The sequence below is a fragment of the Pleurodeles waltl genome, chromosome 10, assembly GCF_031143425.1.
Source record: "Pleurodeles waltl isolate 20211129_DDA chromosome 10, aPleWal1.hap1.20221129, whole genome shotgun sequence".
Lineage (NCBI taxonomy): Eukaryota > Metazoa > Chordata > Amphibia > Caudata > Salamandridae > Pleurodeles > Pleurodeles waltl.
This window is the reverse complement of record NC_090449.1, coordinates 76,777,348-76,796,224: the sequence shown is the minus strand read 5'-3', so window position 1 is coordinate 76,796,224 and position 18,877 is coordinate 76,777,348. Positions and strand designations below refer to the sequence as shown.

At 45.3% G+C, this 18,877-nt stretch overlaps 1 protein-coding gene across 2 annotated transcripts in view; it reads left to right on the top strand.

Annotated features, from left to right (window-relative positions):
• SYNGR3 (synaptogyrin 3) overlaps nt 1–18,877 on the top strand; it is a 207,131-nt gene that overhangs the window by 18,177 nt on the left and 170,077 nt on the right. The window contains exon 1 of one of the 2 annotated variants that reach the window (XM_069209777.1): nt 16,107–16,402. The exons of the other annotated variant lie outside the window; for it this stretch is intronic. Coding sequence (XP_069065878.1) covers nt 16,304–16,402 — 99 coding nt within the window. The 5' untranslated portion in view covers nt 16,107–16,303. Of the gene's footprint in view, nt 1–16,106; nt 16,403–18,877 lie in introns of those variants that run through there. 2 annotated transcript variants of the gene reach the window in all.

The window sequence follows — 18,877 nt, the reverse complement described above, 5'->3', positions numbered from 1 at the left end:
TAACTACAACTCACACCCTCACCATGCACTGCTAATTATCCCAGATATTACAGACCCATGACAACTTTTATAACGTCAGTAAAAATACCATTGAAACCATAGAAGTCAAATTATTGAAGAAAAAACTGTGCATAGTGAGGCCATGAGTTATAGTTACCTTAGGCCGTGAGTAATAGTTACTTGAAATAACTCTGCTGAATTTCTCTGGTTTTGTGCGAGTAAATTCAGAACTTAAATATAACGTTCCTTTAACTTTTGTTTTTATTAAGTGAATGTATATGTATATCCATAGATATATGGATATATGGTGGGTGATGATCTGGTCGTTATTGGGTATGGAGAAGCCGGTAAGTGGTTTCCCCAATAAAGAGAAAGCATTTATGAAAACATGGAGCCCACTGATACAGAACCTGGAGAATTACTACGAAGCACTCCATTGCCCGAGAGAATCGAAGTGCACTGGATGGTGGACACACCTTAAGGCTACCTAAAGTGTCAATGAGAACATCCGCAGGTGTGGAAGCGATTTGATGGATTCATGCCTTGCAGTTTATTCTAGAGCTGGATAGGGGAGGACTAGAGACAGGAAGGGATTTAAGAGGGAGGAAGATTTGTTTTTGGAGGCTGTTGTTACAAATATCTTTTGTGTATTAATGTGTATCAATCCTCGGACAGAAAGACCGATTTACTGTAAAGCAGTGAAACTGAAATTAATAAAACTTTATTGAAAAGTGTACATGGCTTGGGGTCTGACCAAACTCCTGCGTATTCCCTTTGTGACTCAACCATCTTGTTAGTCTAATGGTCGTACTCTTGTTTTTTCTGAGTACAAGGAGTCACGGCTGGGCTCTGATGCTCTGAGGGCACCCAAAGTCCAACCCTATTTCACGAGACTGGCTACTGCCCTCTCTTCCCAAGCTATGTCAGTGATAGTGGTGTCAGCAGGTATTCTGGTAAGTGGCAGTAGTCTTACACTGTACCATCAAGGGGGCTCTTCATACTTGCTCCCTTGTGTAAAGGTCTGTTTAGTCCTTTGCCCTTAGGCTGTGTTGAACTCGGGGGTGGGGAAGGTGGGCGTGTGTGTGTGTGACCAATCACGGCGTACTAGACTCGAGGCAAGTGTTTGAAGGAGAAAGGGGACGAGGATAGGGTTAAATACAGAAACACAAGACTGCATGCAGGGCCTCGTCACTTCTGACGTCGAGGAGGTCTGCAGGTTCTACTGGATATCTACAAGAGAAATGAGTGCCTTTAGTAATGTATTTAGGACACTGGCAATATCTTGTAATTGTGAAGTGTAATGTTTTTTAGCAATATTTACGCTATATATAGCTATATGTTCGATGGCATGTGTAGCTGCAGATACACATGCTGTGCACAGTCCGCCATCTGGTGTTGGGCTCGGAGTGTTACAAGTTGTTTTTCTTCGAAGAAGTCTTTTCGAGTCACGAGACCGAGGGACTCCTCCCATTTCGACTCTATTGCGCATGGGCGTCGACACAACTTAGATTGGTTTTTTTCCGCCATCGGGTTTGGACGTGTTCCTTTTCGCTCCGTGTTTCGGGTCGGAAAGTTAGTTAGAATCTCGGAAAAAATCGTCGGTATTGTTTGCGTTCGGTATCGGGTTAGTTAGAACAAATCAACACCGAATTTTGAAGAGCTCCGGTGGCCCTTTGGGGTTTTTTCGATCCCCCGTCGGGGCCTGGTCGGCCCGGCCACGTGCGACTTCAAGGCTGATGGAACAGACCCCATTCCGCTTCTGCCCAAAATGCCATAACAAGTATCCGTATACGGATCAGCATCTGGTCTGTAACCTGTGCTTGTCCCCCGAGCACAAGGAGGATACTTGTGAAGCCTGTCGAGCGTTTCGGTCGAGGAAGACGCTGAGAGACCGAAGAGCCAGGAGACTACAAATGGCGTCCACGCCGACAGGTCAAGAACGTTTCGAGGAGGAAGAAGAAGCTTTCTCCATCCGCACACCAAACCGTGAGTAAGACGTCGAAAATCAAGACTCACGAGAAGTCCACAAAAGCCCAGAGGACGCCAGCGCCAACAGGCCATGGCTTAACCCGAAAACTAGGTGACCAATCCAAGGCACCGAAAAAGGGCATGCTGGTGTCGAAGTAATCCGACTCCGGTCGAGATACCGCCACACAGCAACCTCGGAGCCGAGACAGCGGCTCCGAGAAACTTCGGCACAGAGACAGCGTCACCGAAGAATTTCGGCACCGAGACACCACGTCGAAAACAAAGAAAGTTACTTCGGAACCTAAAAAGACTTCCGAAAAGGTTTCGGTTCCGAAACATCCAGCCTCGGAGCCGAAAACTAGTTCCTATACAGAGGAACAAGGATTAACCTCCCAATTACATAGATTTGGAGAGGAGCTTCAAGCTGTAGAGCCTGACTACACGCAAAGAAGGCTGCATATTCATGAGGACACAGGGTCGATAACCACTCTTCCCCCAATCAAAATAAAAAGGAAACTTGCCTTTCAACAAAAGGACGAGCAACCACAAGCAAAAGTGGCAAGAAAAACAACCCTGCCACCGTCTCCACCACCATCAACACATGCATCACCAGCAACAACTCCACCACTGATGCACTCACCAGCTCATACTACAATGAGTCAGGATGATCCCGATGCATGGGACCTTTACGATGCTCCAGTGTCTGACAACAGCCCAGACTCCTACCCCACAAAACCGTCACCACCTGAGGACAGTACATCCTACACACAGGTGGTCGCAAGGGCAGCCGAATTTCACAACGTCACCTTACATTCTGAACCAATTGAGGATGACTTTCTGTTTAACACCCTATCCTCCACCCATAGCCAGGACCAAAGCCTTCCCATGCTCCCAGGAATGCTAAGACATTCAAAACAAATATTTCAGGATCCAGTTAAAGGCAGAGCCATAACTCCAAGGGTGGAGAAAAAGTACAAGCCACCGCCAACAGATCCAATCTATATTACAACACAACTAACACCAGACTCAGTAGTTGTCGGGGCAGCTCGTAAGAGAGCCAACTCTCATACCTCAGGAGACGCACCACCTCCAGACAAAGAGAGCCGCAAATTTGATGCAGCGGGAAAAAGGGTTGCAGCACAAGCAGCAAATCAATGGCGTATTGCCAATTCACAAGCACTTTTGGCAAGATACGACAGAGCTCATTGGGATGAAATGCAACATTTCATCAAACACTTACCCAAGGAGTTCCAAAAAAGAGCGCAACAGGTGGTAGAAGAAGGACAAAGTATCTCAAATAATCAGATACGGTCTTCCATGGATGCAGCAGATACAGCTGCAAGGACAATAAACACTGCAATCACGATATGAAGGCACGCATGGCTGCGCACTTCAGGGTTCAAGCCTGAAATCCAACAAGCTGTGCTCAATATGCCATTTAATGAACAGCAATTGTTTGGGCCGGAGGTAGACACTGCCATTGAGAAACTCAAAAAAGACACTGATACAGCCAAAGCCATGGGCGCACTCTACTCCCCGCAGAGCAGAGGCACATTTCGAAAAACACCTTTTAGGGGAGGGTTTCGAGGTCAACCCACAGAAACCACAACCTCACAAACAAGGCCTACTTACCAGGGTCAATATCAGAGGGGAGGTTTTCGGGGGCAATATAGAGGGGGCCAATTCCCAAGAAATCGAGGAAAATTCCAAGGCCCCAAAACTCCTCAAAATAAACAGTGACTCACAAGTCACACAACCCCATCACATAACACCTGTGGGGGGAAGACTAAGCCAATTTTACAAACTTTGGGAGGAAATAACAACAGACACCTGGGTCTTAGCAATTATCCAGCATGGTTATTGCATAGAATTTCACCAATTCCCTCCAAACGTCCCACCGAAAACACACAATATGTCAAAACAACATATAGATCTTCTAGGACTAGAAGTTCAAGCATTGCTACAAAAGGACGCAATACAATTAGTGCCAAATCTACAAAAGGACACAGGAGTTTACTCACTGTACTTTCTAATACCCAAAAAGGACAAAACTCTGAGACCAATACTAGATCTCAGAACACTAAATACCTACATCAAATCAGACCACTTTCACATGGTCACGTTACAAGACATAATCCCACTGCTCAAACAGCAAGATTACATGACAACATTAGACCTAAAAGATGCGTATTTCCATATACCAATACATCCTTCACACAGGAAATACCTAAGGTTCGTATTCCAAGGAATACATTACCAATTCAAAGTGTTGCCATTCGGAATAACAACTGCGCCAAGAGTTTTTACAAAATGCCTGGCAGTAGTAGCTGCACATATCAGAAGGCAGCAAATACATGGGTTCCCGTACTTAGACGACTGGTTAATCAAAACCAACACGCTAAGACAATGTTCACAGCACACAAACTACGTCATACAGACCCTTCACAGGCTAGGTTTCTCGATCAACTACGCGAAGTCACACCTTTTGCCGTGTCAAACACAGCAATACTTAGGAGCGACAATCAACACAGCAAAAGGGATTGCCACTCCAAGTCCACAAAGGGTTTAAACATTTCACAAGGTAATACAGGCCATGTATCCAACACAAAAGATACAAGTCAAAATGGTAATGAAACTCCTAGGCATGATGTCTTCATGCATAGCCATTGTCCCAAACGCAAGATTGCACATGCGGCCCTTACAACAGTGCCTAGCATCACAATGGTCACAAGCACAGGGTCAACTTCTAGATCTGGTGTTGATAGACTGCCAAACATACCTCTCGCTTCTATGGTGGAACAGTACAAATTTAAACCGAGGGCGGCCTTTCCAAGACCCAGTGCCACAATACGTCATAACGACGGATGCTTCCATGACAGGGTGGGGAGCACACCTCAATCAACACAGCATCCAAGGACAATGGGACATACATCAGAGGCAGTTTCACATAAATCACTTAGAACTGTTAGCAGTATTTCTAGCGCTGAAAGCATTTCAACCCATAATAACCCAAAAATACATTCTTGTCAAAACAGACAACATGACAACAATGTATTATCTAAACAAACAAGGAGGGACACACTCGACACAGTTGTGCCTCCTAACACAAAAAATATGGCATTGGGCGATTCACAACCACATTAGCCTAATAGCACAATTTATTCCAGGGATTCAGAACCAGTTGGCAGACAATCTCTCTCGAGATCACCAACAAACCCACGAATGGGAAATTCACCCCCAAATACTAAACAATTACTTTCAAATTTGGGGAACACCTCAAATAGATCTATTTGCAACAAAAGAAAACTCAAAATGCCAAAACTTCGCATCCAGGTACCCACAAGATCAATCCCAAGGCAATGCTCTATGGATAAACTGGTCAGGGATATTTGCGTACGCTTTTCCCCCTCTCCCTCTCCTTCCATATCTAGTAAACAGGTTGAGTCAAAACAAACTCAAACTCATACTAATAGCACCAACATGGGCAAGGCAACCTTGGTACACAACACTACTAGACCTTTCAGTAGTACCTCATGTCAAACTACCCAACAGACCAGATCTGTTAACACAACACAAACAACAGATCCGACATCCAAATCCAGCATCGTTGAATCTAGCAATTTGGCTCCTGAAATCCTAGAATTCGGGCACTTAGACCTCACACAGGAATGTATGGAGGTCATAAAACAAGCTAGAAAACCTACCACTAGACACTGCTATGCAAATAAGTGGAAAAGATTTGTTTATTACTGCCATAATAATCAAATTCAACCTTTACACGCATCTGCAAAAGAAATAGTAGGATACTTACTACATTTGCAAAAATCTAACCTAGCTTTCTCTTCCATTAAAATACATCTTACGGCAATTTCTGCTTACCTACAAATTACGCACTCAATTTCATTGTTTAGGATACCAGTCATAAAGGCGTTTATGGACGGCCTAAAGAGAATTATACCACCAAGAACACCACCAGTTCCTTCATGGAACCTCAACATTGTCCTAACACGACTCATGGGTCCACCTTTTGAGCCCATGCACTCTTGTGAAATGCAATACTTAACGTGGAAAGTTGCATTTTTAATTGCCATCACATCTCTAAGAAGAGTGAGTGAGATTCAAGCATTTACCATTCAAGAACCATTTATTCAAATACACAAAAATAAAGTTGTTCTACGGACCAATCCTAAATTTTTACCAAAAGTAATCTCACCGTTCCACCTAAATCAAACAGTAGAATTACCAGTGTTCTTCCCACAGCCAGATTCGGTAGCCGAAAGAGCACTACATACATTAGACATCAAAAGAGCACTAATGTACTACATTGACAGAACAAAACTAATTCGAAAGACAAAACAATTATTTATCGCCTTTCAAAAACCTCATACAGGAAATCCAATTTCAAAACAAGGCATTGCTAGATGGATAGTTAAGTGCATTCAAACCTGTTATCTTAAAGCTAAAAGACAGCTGCCTATTACACCAAAGGCACACTCAACCAGAAAGAAAGGTGCTACCATGGCCTTTCTAGGAAATATTCCAATGAACGAAATATGTAAGGCAGCAACATGGTCTACGCCTCATACATTTACCAAGCACTACTGTGTAGATGTGTTAACTGCACAACAGGCAACAGTAGGTCAAGCTGTACTAAGAACATTATTTCAAACTACTTCAACTCCTACAGGCTGAACCACCGCTTTTGGGGAGATAACTGCTTACTAGTCTATGCACAGCATGTGTATCTGCAGCTACACATGCCATCGAACGGAAAATGTCACTTACCCAGTGTACATCTGTTCGTGGCATTAGTCGCTGCAGATTCACATGCGCCCACCCGCCTCCCCGGGAGCCTGTAGCCGTTTAGAAGTAGATCTTAAACATTTGTACATTTGTAAATATATTACTTTAAACTTCATTATGTACATACGCATTCACTCCATTGCACGGGCACTATTACTAGCATACACAACTCCTACCTCACCCTCTGCGGGCAAAACAATCTAAGATGGAGTCGACGCCCATGCGCAATGGAGTCAAAATGGGAGGAGTCCCTCGGTCTCGTGACTCGAAAAGACTTCTTTGAAGAAAAACAACTTGTAACACTCCGAGCCCAACACCAGATGGCGGACTGTGCACAGCATGTGAATCTGCAGCGACTAATGCCACAAACAGATGTACACTGGGTAAGTGACATTTTCCTTATTAGCTTAATGCTTTGACAAATAACTGGAGGTTCCTGAAATCGAAATATAAATAACCGTGAATATCTTGCTAAACACATGTACAATTGACCTTATGTTTAGAATAACTGCCCCAAGCTATGTTCCCTTTTGTGGGCCATGAGAGTAGTTTCTATCTGAGATTTGTAGAACTGGAAAATAAAGAACATCGTTTAAATGACCTAGTTACCTACCCATAGCAATATACAAACAGACTGGAAATCATATACCTTATCCACAGTATTCATTAACATTTATAAACCTATGAAATACCCTCTTATGAATCTGTGCTGTCTCAAAGCAGGAATTCTTAGCAGGGACTATAAATAAATACCAAAGGAAAAGTTAAAAATTAATGTTCAAATCACGCACAATTTCAGAATAGTTCTCTGTAAAGTAAAATATACTTAATCCAATCCTTTGATGCTTGAAACCCAACATCCACGTAGAAGATCTGGCTGCAGCAACATTATAGCAATTGCCTAACAAGGACAGCAGGCACCATGAGGAAACGTCTGTCTGTACATCCAAGCCTAATCCAAGTCTCCCTAGAGACATACAAGAGTCGTGGCAAATTGGGAAACGTAGTTCAGTGACAGAGCTCTACCACACATCATGTCTCCCTGAGAACTCAGCCTGAATCCAGTCACCACCACACCCTGTAATTACCGCCAGCGTTTCCTTCACTGAAAAGTGCTCATCGTGGATGGTCTCAAGATACTGCTTCCACGCCCTCAAACCAGACTTGATGGTAAGCAGCACCCCCAGCACCACTTCCTGTCAACAGGTTCCTGGACAGGTGAAGGCCCCGGGACCTTAAGAAAAGGCTTGACAGTGGACACATTGAAATAAAAGGCAGTCTGGAAAGTTTGGAGGAGTCCTGCTAGGAGATCAATGAATACAGGCGGAGACAGTTGGCCATTTCAGAGACTCCATAATGCTTGCAGATCGCCTTCAACAAAGTACCAATGGCCATAACTGAGGTGGTAGGTAACATCAGAGTAGACAAAGCACTAACCAACCTTTAAAGAACTGCAGGCCACTAACTCAGGAAACTCTGATGGTAACTCCTAAAACAAGCACCAGAATGGGGAGATTGCTTGAATTAATCACTGCCCCTGGTGATCGCTTGGACTGCATTCCAGTCCATCATTTTTTAACTACTTTGTCACTCTAGACTGCTAGGCAGAGACTAGTCATATGCAAATCATTGAGTTTTCTTCCAATAGGAAGAGTCCAACCTGAACATCCAGGCTAGATCCACTTCAGACAGAAGCAGAAGCAGCCCCAGACTGGTTTGGGCTTGTAATTGATGGACCATATGCTTAAACTGTCCTGCCACAGTTTCATCTTGTTTACTTTTTCCTCTTTCTGGATTGCTGTCATGGGAAACAAAAAAGTAGCATCAGGACGGTGTTGCTCATACCTCAGAATAGCCTAGTCTAACATATATTAGAATGTCCAGCCCTTAGCTAATTGCACTTGGCAAGACATTAGTGGTCCAGAAGGAGACACCTAACATTTGTAGGGGCTATTGACATGAACCACAGAACTGACAGTTTTTAGGCTGTGGGGCAGGATCAGAAGGTGAGGCATTAAAGGGTGGCTACCATGGACGGCTGTCAAGACACATAGAGGGTCAGTACCTTAGTCAGTGAGGTTTGGGGAAAGTAAGTCTGATGTGTCCCAAACAGCTCAAATGTGAGTTCAACTAAAACAGTGTAAAGAGCGGGTTGTGGGGCTGAATGAGTGTTATTGGAAGAGTGGGTGCTTTGGCCATTCAGGATATTGACAGCCGGGACAGCTAGATGCTGAAAAGTAACCAAATTCTTTGGTGCTGTTTAAATATATCTGATCATTGGTTGTTTTATGAAAACAAAAAAGCAATAGGTTGGTAGTTGGGCACATGCTGGGAAATCTGTCATCTGTAGGAAAGTATGTCACATGTAGTTTACAGATTACATTCCCAATTAGATAACTTACTATTTTGAGTTCCTGCAGCAGTGATCTGTTTGCAACAACTTTCAGGTCATAGGCTTCAATGCAAGTAAGATAGCTTGAAGCGATAAGGTGCCTACTGTACAAAGTGTGCATGTGGGTGTGTATTTGTGAAGGAGTGTGTCTGTCTGGGTCGGTATGTTAGGTGGCTGCTATTTTATGAGGTATTTGATTTACAGATTTAACTTAAATCTAAGGTGCATGGAGTTCTTTAAAGATGACATTTTATACCAGCAGAAGCTGCTCAGGTTTAGAGAGCTGTTCTGCAAACACTACTATGTCTGTGGAGTCTCGGAATTGAAAGGGATGGGGAGGCAAGGAGTGTAACTTTGTATGGACCCCTGGATAATTACCATGGCATCTCTTCAATTACCCTCCTCTCCTACCAAGGAAAAGATGCCTCCAAACATTGACAGTATTCATTTTGTGTATTTCTTGCATACCTGGTAATGGAAAGAATTATGGAAGTTCACAACTGGAGAAGGAGTTAAGGATACCTTTTGGTTCATGAAGCAGGGAGACTGCTTTAGTGAAAAGTGTTTCAGAAATTAAGCATATAACCCCTATATATGTATGTGTCCTTTTTAAAATGTCTCCTATATTTTTTTATCAACAATACCCCAGTGCTTGATTTGTAAAGAAAAAGGTGCTGGTGCCCAAAGCCCTCTTCTTAAACACGCGGCTGCTGCAATTCTATGTGTGAACACGGAATCCTGAGGCGGCGTAATCCTGAAGCTAGCTCGGGCCTCTTCAATCCATGTAAAGCCACTCCCTGCCCCTTCAGCTCTCTCTTGCAGCTTTCTACTTTCTCCCTTTCTGACGCTTTTTCGTTTTTCTCTTCCTCTGTCTTTCCCATATGTGTCTTTGCTCGCAGCAAATGCTTGAGGCAGAAGAATAAGCCCCGGCCCTCAAAAATAAGTGCCGGTGCTCAGCACCGGCAACAACAAGCACAAATTAAGCACTGCAATACCCCTGCTGTGAGCAGGACTGCCTTACTTTAAATGCACGAGGGCTAACATTTCTCAGCAGCACTGTCACAGCTGTAATGCATGTTACTGAAGAGGGCTTACACCTCTTCTCAAGGATGTAATGTCTTACTGCAGAGGGCCACGGCTGCTCAGCAAGGTTGCCATGTATTTAATAGGATATCGCCCACTTTTCAGTGAAACTGCCTTTCCGTGATTGGACCATGCCGAAACCTCGTTAGTAGAATTGCTATCATTTTATGGACATTACCAAGGCTACATAGGGCAGTAAAGCATTTATTGGGCAGTACCTCTGCTTTCCACTGCCCGTCTCAGTTGAGCAGCCTTTTCAGCACAGCCGCTATGGTTTCAGTAGACACTACCAACAGTATTCAGCAGGCTGCTGTATTTTTCACGGAGCAAAAATAAATATGGAACAATGGGCCCAAAGAGCCATTCAAAGAATCTCTTAATTAAATAATCATGCCTATCACGTGCTTTATGAATTGGCACTCAACATTTGGTTGCTACCAAAGTAATTAATCCATATACCTAATGTATTTAATCCATATACCTAATGGAAATATCAACAAGAACAAAGACAAATATTTTCATAAATAAAATAAATATGTACAATCCACGCTAATACATATGTTATTACTATAAAGTGCAGCGCTTTCGGCGAAATGCTATGCTGAGTGGGTAATACAAGTGCAAACAAGTGCTGTAGGTTGAGTTGTAACTTGAAGGACGATGAAAACAATGTCAACGACATCTCAGTAAGCCCTAGGTGTACATGGTCAGTTTGGTCACCCTTGACGTTTCAACCCTGTGCGGTAATAAACCAGTGGGCCTTACTATGGGCATGTCAGACTACTGTCTATCACAAATTGTTCGAAATCAGAACTAAAGGATAATTCTCGCCCAAGGACTTAGTAACCACCAGGGTCAATAAAGAAAACTAAAAGTACAAGAAAACCAAAATTGGCATCACTTTCGAAAGTAGTAGCTTGTAGTCACTGCTGGCATCTGACAAGCATTTTTCAGTGAGAGCATCTAGATTCCTCAGCCGGGCATTTCAACTTGTATTGAAAAATGTCCTTTGCCTGTGCTGCAGAAAGAAGCAGTTTTGAGACAACTTGTTGCAATCTGGCACCCTGCTGTGATGCCTGCAGTGTTTTAATGTGGCACTGTCCCAGCATTATTAGAGAAAAATCTTATTTTACTTTTGTTTTTTGTAATATTAATTGTAACCAATTGTCTTTAATATGTATGTTCTTCCAACACATTTTGTGTGGCAACTGGGTTAAGGATTGCACTTTTATACAGTTTTCAGCAACACCTAAAACTTTGATTTGTCTCCTATAATATGGATGTGCCAAAACTTGTAGTTATCTTTAGTCACAAACTACATTTACTTCTCATTCCCTTTATGTAACTCAAGTTTAAATTACACCCGTGCAAGCTACACTTTTTTTAGGAGTACATCAGATTTATACATTTTGAACCAGATCCAATCCCTCAAGATGCCTTAAGTGCAGTGGTTAATTTGTAAACAAATAAGTGCATGCAGCCAGATTTTTATTAGGCGTCCTCCGCCCACTTCTACCACGCGCCCTGTACGCTTCCACCACTGGCATCTCTCAAAGCTGGATGGAAAACCTGACCTGAGTTGTACCAAAGACCACCTTCCTCAAAAAGGACGTGGGGATTCCCTGTTCTACTCGAGTTACAAAAACGGGGTAAAATAGGAAAAGAGTCCTTTTTGGGTAGTAGAGGACAGGAACACTTATGGTTCAGTGGACCACTTGTGCCCTTAGTTACCGGTGCTGTTTCACACGTTGGGCTAATGGAAGCTGCGCCCCATCTCCTCTGTGTGATGGAATCTTGTACTGCCGATGTGGGTGATTTTTGTTGTCTGCACAAGTGCTTAGAAGATGCTAACATTAGACTTAAATCAAACGGAACATGTATAAAATGAGATGCTTGACATTATGCAAACTCTGCCTTGCCTGATGTTTTTTTTAAAACTTCTAGTGATGAATGTGATAATTGTGGTATGATGCGCCTAGACGGTGCTGGTGCTGAAAGTTTTATTTCATTCCAGTGGTATGTGCCATCCTGCTCCATTCATGTCTGTCTTCGGTTTCCATTCCTGGAAAGCATTGACTGAAATAGGTCGCGCAGGGTGGCAAAGGTCGTTGGCCTATGTTAGAAACTATCAGCAGCAAAACTGGATGTGCCAGCTCTCATACTTATTGAGACCTCGTGCCTTCATGTTGTTTTAGATATGGTTTCAAATGGGTCCCGGTCCCTTGCTGGATTGATGGACAGCAGGCTGCTATCAGGACCAGAGGGGCTAAGGAAATCGTAGCCCATCAAGCCTCGAAATCAGCCTTGGGTAAATAGCATGCAAGTTCCCTATGGCTGTATGTTTACAGAAGCCATATGACTACTTTTCTCAAAAATAACTCCCCCGGTGTTGGGTGCTGCCTTTCCAGAACACTTTTTGCAGGTGTGTTAGTGGCATGAGCTCAGTTAAACTAAAACAAGACTGTTTGCAGAATTCTCTGACCTTTGATATTAAAATGTAGGGCTGAGTAGAAGGAGCCCTCCTGACACTGTTTCGTCTGGGATCCCATGCCTGGTAGCCCATACCTGCCAACATTTGAGGGCACCATCTAATGGAGTGAAGGGTGCAAAAAAAGATGGAAGATGATATTGGGAGGCGAGATGAATACAATGAAGAGTGGATGGATAGAAAATGGATGAATAGAGTGAATGATGGAAAGAAGGAAGGAAGATAAGGGGGAACGGAGGGATGTATTCCAGGGTGGATGGTATATATACGGATGCATGGAATGATTGAAGAAAGCTACAAGGATGGAGAGAAGAAGGATAGCTGGATAAAAAGAAAGAAGAAAGGCATGAAGGATGGATGGGAGTAAAAAGACAGAAGGATAGATTGTGGATGAATGGATAAACGTACAATAAAGGTTGAAAAGAAGGACGAAAAGCAAGGTGGAAATCCATCAGAAAAAAGGAGTGTGAGAAGGATGGAAAGAATTATCAGACATTCAGGATTTCGTCAGAGGAAGCAATGCTGCAATGACTGCTTGTCAGGCGTGGCTCCTCCGCCAGGTTGGAGGGGACTCGCCATCCCTGGCCAGCAGCGGCAGCTGCAAACTGTTTGCTAAAAACAATAATAAACAATGTTTATTGTTGTTTTTACTCAAAGGGGCGGGCCACAGGGTGTTACAAGCACTGCACTCCCCCTCACTGCGCATGTATGTTTTGCCCGCGGTCCTGGGCCGCCCAAAAACACATGCGCAGTAGGCTCTCTCCAGCTCAGCAACACCGTTGCCGGGCTGGAGAGAGCCTACACAGGCTCCCAGTCTGCCAGGGAGCACCCTGGCTGGGTGCTCCCAACTAATCCTGACGCTGCTCTGAGCAGTGTCAGGATTGGCCGCAGGGCAGGCTGGGAGCCTGTGCCTGCAGCCTGTCTACAGGAGAGGAGAAGTGCGGTGGTGACAGAGGCGGCCGCGATGATTCAGGTACGTTTTTTTAATTAATCCCCCCCCGCAGGTGCCGCCCCATCCCCTGTTACCACGCGAACTTCCCATCCCCTGTTACCACGCCCCATCCCCTGTTACCACGTGAACTCTGCTCCTTCTGCTTGTCTAACGTATTTGCTCAGTGCCATTTTGGATACGATTCAAAGCTGGGTTATTTTATTTTTCCAGCTACTCCTACTCCCTTGTACTGGACATTTATTTTTTTGCCCACCATACCATCTCAGACAGAAACTAGCAATATGTAAACCAGCATTATTTATGCTCCATCTAGAACAGTCCAGCCTGGAGATGCCATGCCAGATCCTCTCTGAACTGGAACACGAGCAACCTCATACCAGTTTTAACCTATGTGGGCCTAGTCTGTCTGTCACAGATTGGTTCCAGTGGCACATTGAGCATGGAATCCACATATATGCGCTCCCATTTCAATTAAAGCATCGCACTGAGGCAGGTCTCTCTCTGGAGTGGCATTGTGGGTGAAAAATGATGGGTCGGGGTGTTCCCCAGAGTAATTTCCAGTGGTAGACGTTTTGCAAGCATTCCTCCCATCAACTTTTGTGTGTTTAATGTAACATGCTCACCTCTTTTTTCATTTTTGTCCATTTTCCCCTTCTTCTTTTCTTTCTTACTTTTTTCTTTCTCTTCTTTCATTCTATTTATTTCTACTCTTTTTCTCTGCCTTGTTCTTTTTCCTCTCTAATCCTTTCATCTCTACCGTTTTCTCTCAACAATTATTTCCTTTGTACCTTTATTCTTTCCTCCTTTCCTTTTAAGCTTTCTCCTTTGTCCATTTATTTTCCCTCCTCCCTTCTTTCTTTATTTCCCTCCACCTCTACTTCTTTCCCTCGTCCTATCCCTTTCTTCTGTGCTTTTTTCTTTTTCTATTTTTCCCTCCTTTCTTTCAGTCTTACCCTCTTTTTAGTCTTCATCTTTCTCCCTCTCTCTCTAGTTGTTTTTACTTATAGTATTTTTCTTTTCTTTTTCTCATGTTTCCTCCATTGTTACCCTTTTCTTCATGTCTCTCCTTTTTATTTGTTATTTTGTTTTCTTTTACCCTTTCTTACCTTTTTCTTTTATTTTCCCCCTTATTCCTCTTTATCCTTTTCTTGTTCATGTTTCGTTCTCTTTCAGTATTTCTTTTCTCTCTTTCATGCTCTTTCTTTCTCTACTTCGTTTGTCACTCTTTCTTCTACTCCTTTCACTCATTTATTTTCTTTCTGTTTCCCTTTCATCCTAATTTCTCTCATTCTTCCGCATCTCCTGTAGTTATTTTGCTCCTTTCTGTTTATTTCTCCCTTTATTCTTTCTTTCCCTACCTTTCTCTTCTTTCATTCTTATTTTCTTTTGTTTCTTCATCTTAGTCTGCCATTCTTTCCTTTTCGACTCTTTCTCTCATCGCTCCCTCTCCTTTTGCTCTCACGTTCTCTGTCTCTCTATGTATTTATCGCTTTTGCTGTCTCAAGGAGAAATGACAAACCTGACCCTCGGAGACGCCATTTAAACATGTTAACAATACAGTCCCTGTGCCATTAATACTGCACACTCCCTGAAGCAGGATTAAGGTACTCCAGGGGCAGTGTTTAAGTTATTTGGCCTGTCTGTACACAGGGGCATAACTTCAGGGGGTGTCTGGGGTGTGCCAGCCCCCTAATAAATATATTATGTAGGAAATAAGTGGGAACCGGTGCTTCCGGGCGGGTATGATGAGGTGTTTTTCCAATTTCAGCTAGGATTTTTGCATGCTCACACAGATTAAAACACACATACACAAAACCCATGTCCTCCTTCTCAGACAATCTCTGTTAACAAGATATGCAAGCAAGATTGTTGGGTAATTTGAGCTCAACGTCCCCGCCGCCAGTCTTAATTACCAAGCTATGCCCCTGTCTGTTCATTTATGGAATCACTCTATTAAGGAGCACCTTACAACAGTTTTCAATGATCATTTGTCGGTCTCTATATAAAAGGTTGGAGACGGCTATGCTATGACAATGTTGAGCTGCTGAGTTTACTCATGGATAGACGACAAGAGGAGGGCGTTTCTTTCCTCTTTAATGATAGTTGAAGAAAGGGAAATGTTCTCACCTCACAAACGAGTGCCTTTCCCTTTTACCACAGATGGTGTGTTTTTTCCTAGGCAGTCTCATAATGTCTAGGCAGGGAGACACCAAGTGTCACATTTGACAGGCTAAAGCTCGCTTGTGGGCGTGGCATTGTGTAAGACATTTTAGGATCAGGCGAGAAATCACGGTTTTATGAACTCAGAACAATGAAAACTCGTGGCCGTTGCCTGGCCAAAAAATGGCCGTCCCCGGCGGACTAGCTCCGCCCATGCGCAGTTTGGCGTTTTTAAGGTGTGAAGAGGAGGGTGTGCATACTAAGCAGGCGGTGGCGTGTGTTGCTGGGCGGCTGCGCGCGCTGTCTGACGGGGAGCGCGCGCTGTCAGGACAGGTGCGCGCGCCGAGCTGCCCGCAGTTTCCTCCGCTCTCCTCCTCCAGTGCCGCTAACCCTCTTACCGCAGACAGCAGCAGCGGGTGCAGCACCGGGCGGGCGGGCGGCGGCGGCGGCAGCAGACATGGACGGAGCCTCCTTCGGTGCCGCCCGGGCAGGTACTGCCTTTCAGCCCGTGGAGTTCCTGCGGGAGCCGCAGACCATCCTCAGGGTCACCTCCTGGGTAAGGGAAGATGATTTATGGTGTAAGGTGGAGGTGCATGCTCGGGCTGTGCAGGAGGATAGGGAGTTGTGCACGGGGGGGGGGGGGGGGGCTTTTGCATTGGGAGGGTGCTATGCGTTGGTAGAATGCGGAGAAAGCTGCAGAGAAATAAGGTACTGTGCATACAGAGTACCCTAGATAGAGTATACTGTGAGCGTCTGCATTGTGGTCTGGGCAGGTAAGACGGTGTGTTTTTAGGGGGGGGGGGGGGCGGGTCCGTGGGTAATGCTGTATATGAGAAGGAGGGGTGCACAATAAAGCGTTATCCTAGGCAGGAGGATGGGGGGAGGGATGCTGCTGTAAGTAAGGGATGCTGTATTTTTGGAAGTGCTCTGCATTACATATGCTGATAACTGGGCGATGTATACTGTGCACCGAGGTTTCTGTGAGTGTGGGTACTGTGTATAGGGCACGACGTGTCTTGTGAGGGTAATGCTGCTATTCATAGTGGTTTAGTGATTTTGAGGGTGGGCGATGTGTATGGAGTGTTACATCCTGCATATGGACAGGGCGCGTTGATTTTGTAGGGGCTCTGTTTATGGGAAAGCTCGGTATGGTGGAACACAAGGGAAGAAGGGTGCTGTCCGTGGTAGATACCTGTGTGTATGGCGTACTGTGCAAATGGTGATGGGTGTGCATGAGGGTAATGCGTGTGGGGACGCTCTGTTCAGGGAACACCCCATCGAGATGCTGTGTTGGGGGGGGGGGGTGCTTCTGTATGATGGGATGTTGCACCTGCGCGTGCTGTGCATACGTACGTGGGGAGCGAGATCGTGCCTAGTGGGTGGGGATTCTTCACAAGGGGTAGCTGTCCACGGTCGGGTTGTTGAAGGTTGTAGAGGGTATTATTCTTAAGTAATGTGGTAAATTGGAATGGCATACGTGTATTGGAGAGGAGGGGGTTTATTAGGGGCATACCATATCTTCGGCGCAGTGGGGGCCGAAGATATTGCTGTGCAGTGGTCTTTGCTGGCTATAGCTTGAACCCGCCCAATCCTTGCGCTGGCTCGATGATCAAGCTGTGGTCGCATCTCGCGCTGTTTTTAACGGGGTTGAGGGGAGGGCTATCGAGCCTGAGTGCTGGGTACCCCCTGAGCCTGCGGACCATTGCCTCAACCTCATTCCCTACTCCACTCACCGCTGTGTCTCCGTCCACTGGAAGTGCAGAAGCCCTAGGCCAGGTTCGCACCGCGCCACCTTGAGCCCGTAGTGGAGGGAACGACTGCTGCCCCAGGGATTCTTGTTCAGCCCGAGATGAGAGGGTGTGATTAGAGCGTGTTTCTCACACCTCCCCTTTACTCACTGATGCCATCCACGGGGCGTCCATCTCCCCGAGCCCCCTACCTAACCCCTCTAATATTGGTAGCAAGGGGACCAAAGCGGCCTTGGCAAAAATGTTCACATTAAACTATACCCACTCTGGAGGCTGCGACCTAAATGTGTCTTGGCTTTCATGTCAGTCCGTCTAGGTCCGAGAGCGACCCTGGTGTGCAGCCCACCGGCAAAATGCAAGAGTGACAGAACGGACTGTCTCTTTGAACATCCCCCTCACCCCCCCCGCCGAAAGTCCGCCCATGACGTGCATTTCTGTGTGTGCGACGAGATGTGATAGTGTTGGATTCGACTGTAATCACCTTTTCCCTTCACCTTATGAGGTTTGAGTGCAGGAAATCTCTCACAGCCACCACCGCGTCACCGCGTTCAGTGCTTGTGCACTGATGATACACGGTAGGGGGTTGAGGGGTCGGGGAATTTCTCCTCTCCTTTAGGAGGGTCGATGTTGTTCTTAACTTCCGGTGCGCACGGCTGCCACAGTCCCCAGCTTTCTTTTGTTGTGCAGTCCTTATGTACCTCTCCATCTGGGGTACAGTGACCCATTGCACCATCCACGGTAGGACATGTGCTCCGAGATACAGAACCTAACATTCTCTCCCCATCGATCCCCTCCCTTGTCTACTTCTAATGCTAAAACTTTGCCTTGCAATATAGGCATAGGGCGACGGGGGAATTTCATTGGCCACAGTCCATCCATTGCCCCACTGAACCGTGGAAGCACCAGAGTACTAGACACTCGTTTGCTCCCCCAGGCTCTCTGTCGTTATTCTTTTATTTTTCTGTGATTTGTTCAGTGGGGACATCCGCACCAGCTACAAGGAATGAAGCTATTGCCCCTCCAGCTCCCCAGGGGCACAGATGCCGTGGGCCCACCACTGCTGTCCCCGCCGCCCCATCCCCTCCCTTGTGATTTGATAAACGCCGGACGGCTTCATGGCCTAGTGGCTTCGGTGCTACTACTCCTCGTGGCAGTGGCTAGTAAGATGCAAATATCTCCTGGATCACGTCACCAGTTGCCCTCTTTCCGTGTCATTTGGCGAATGGAGCGAGTTGTAATTGGGTTGCAGTGCCCCGCCCGCTCCTTTCGAGGACGGATGCCCG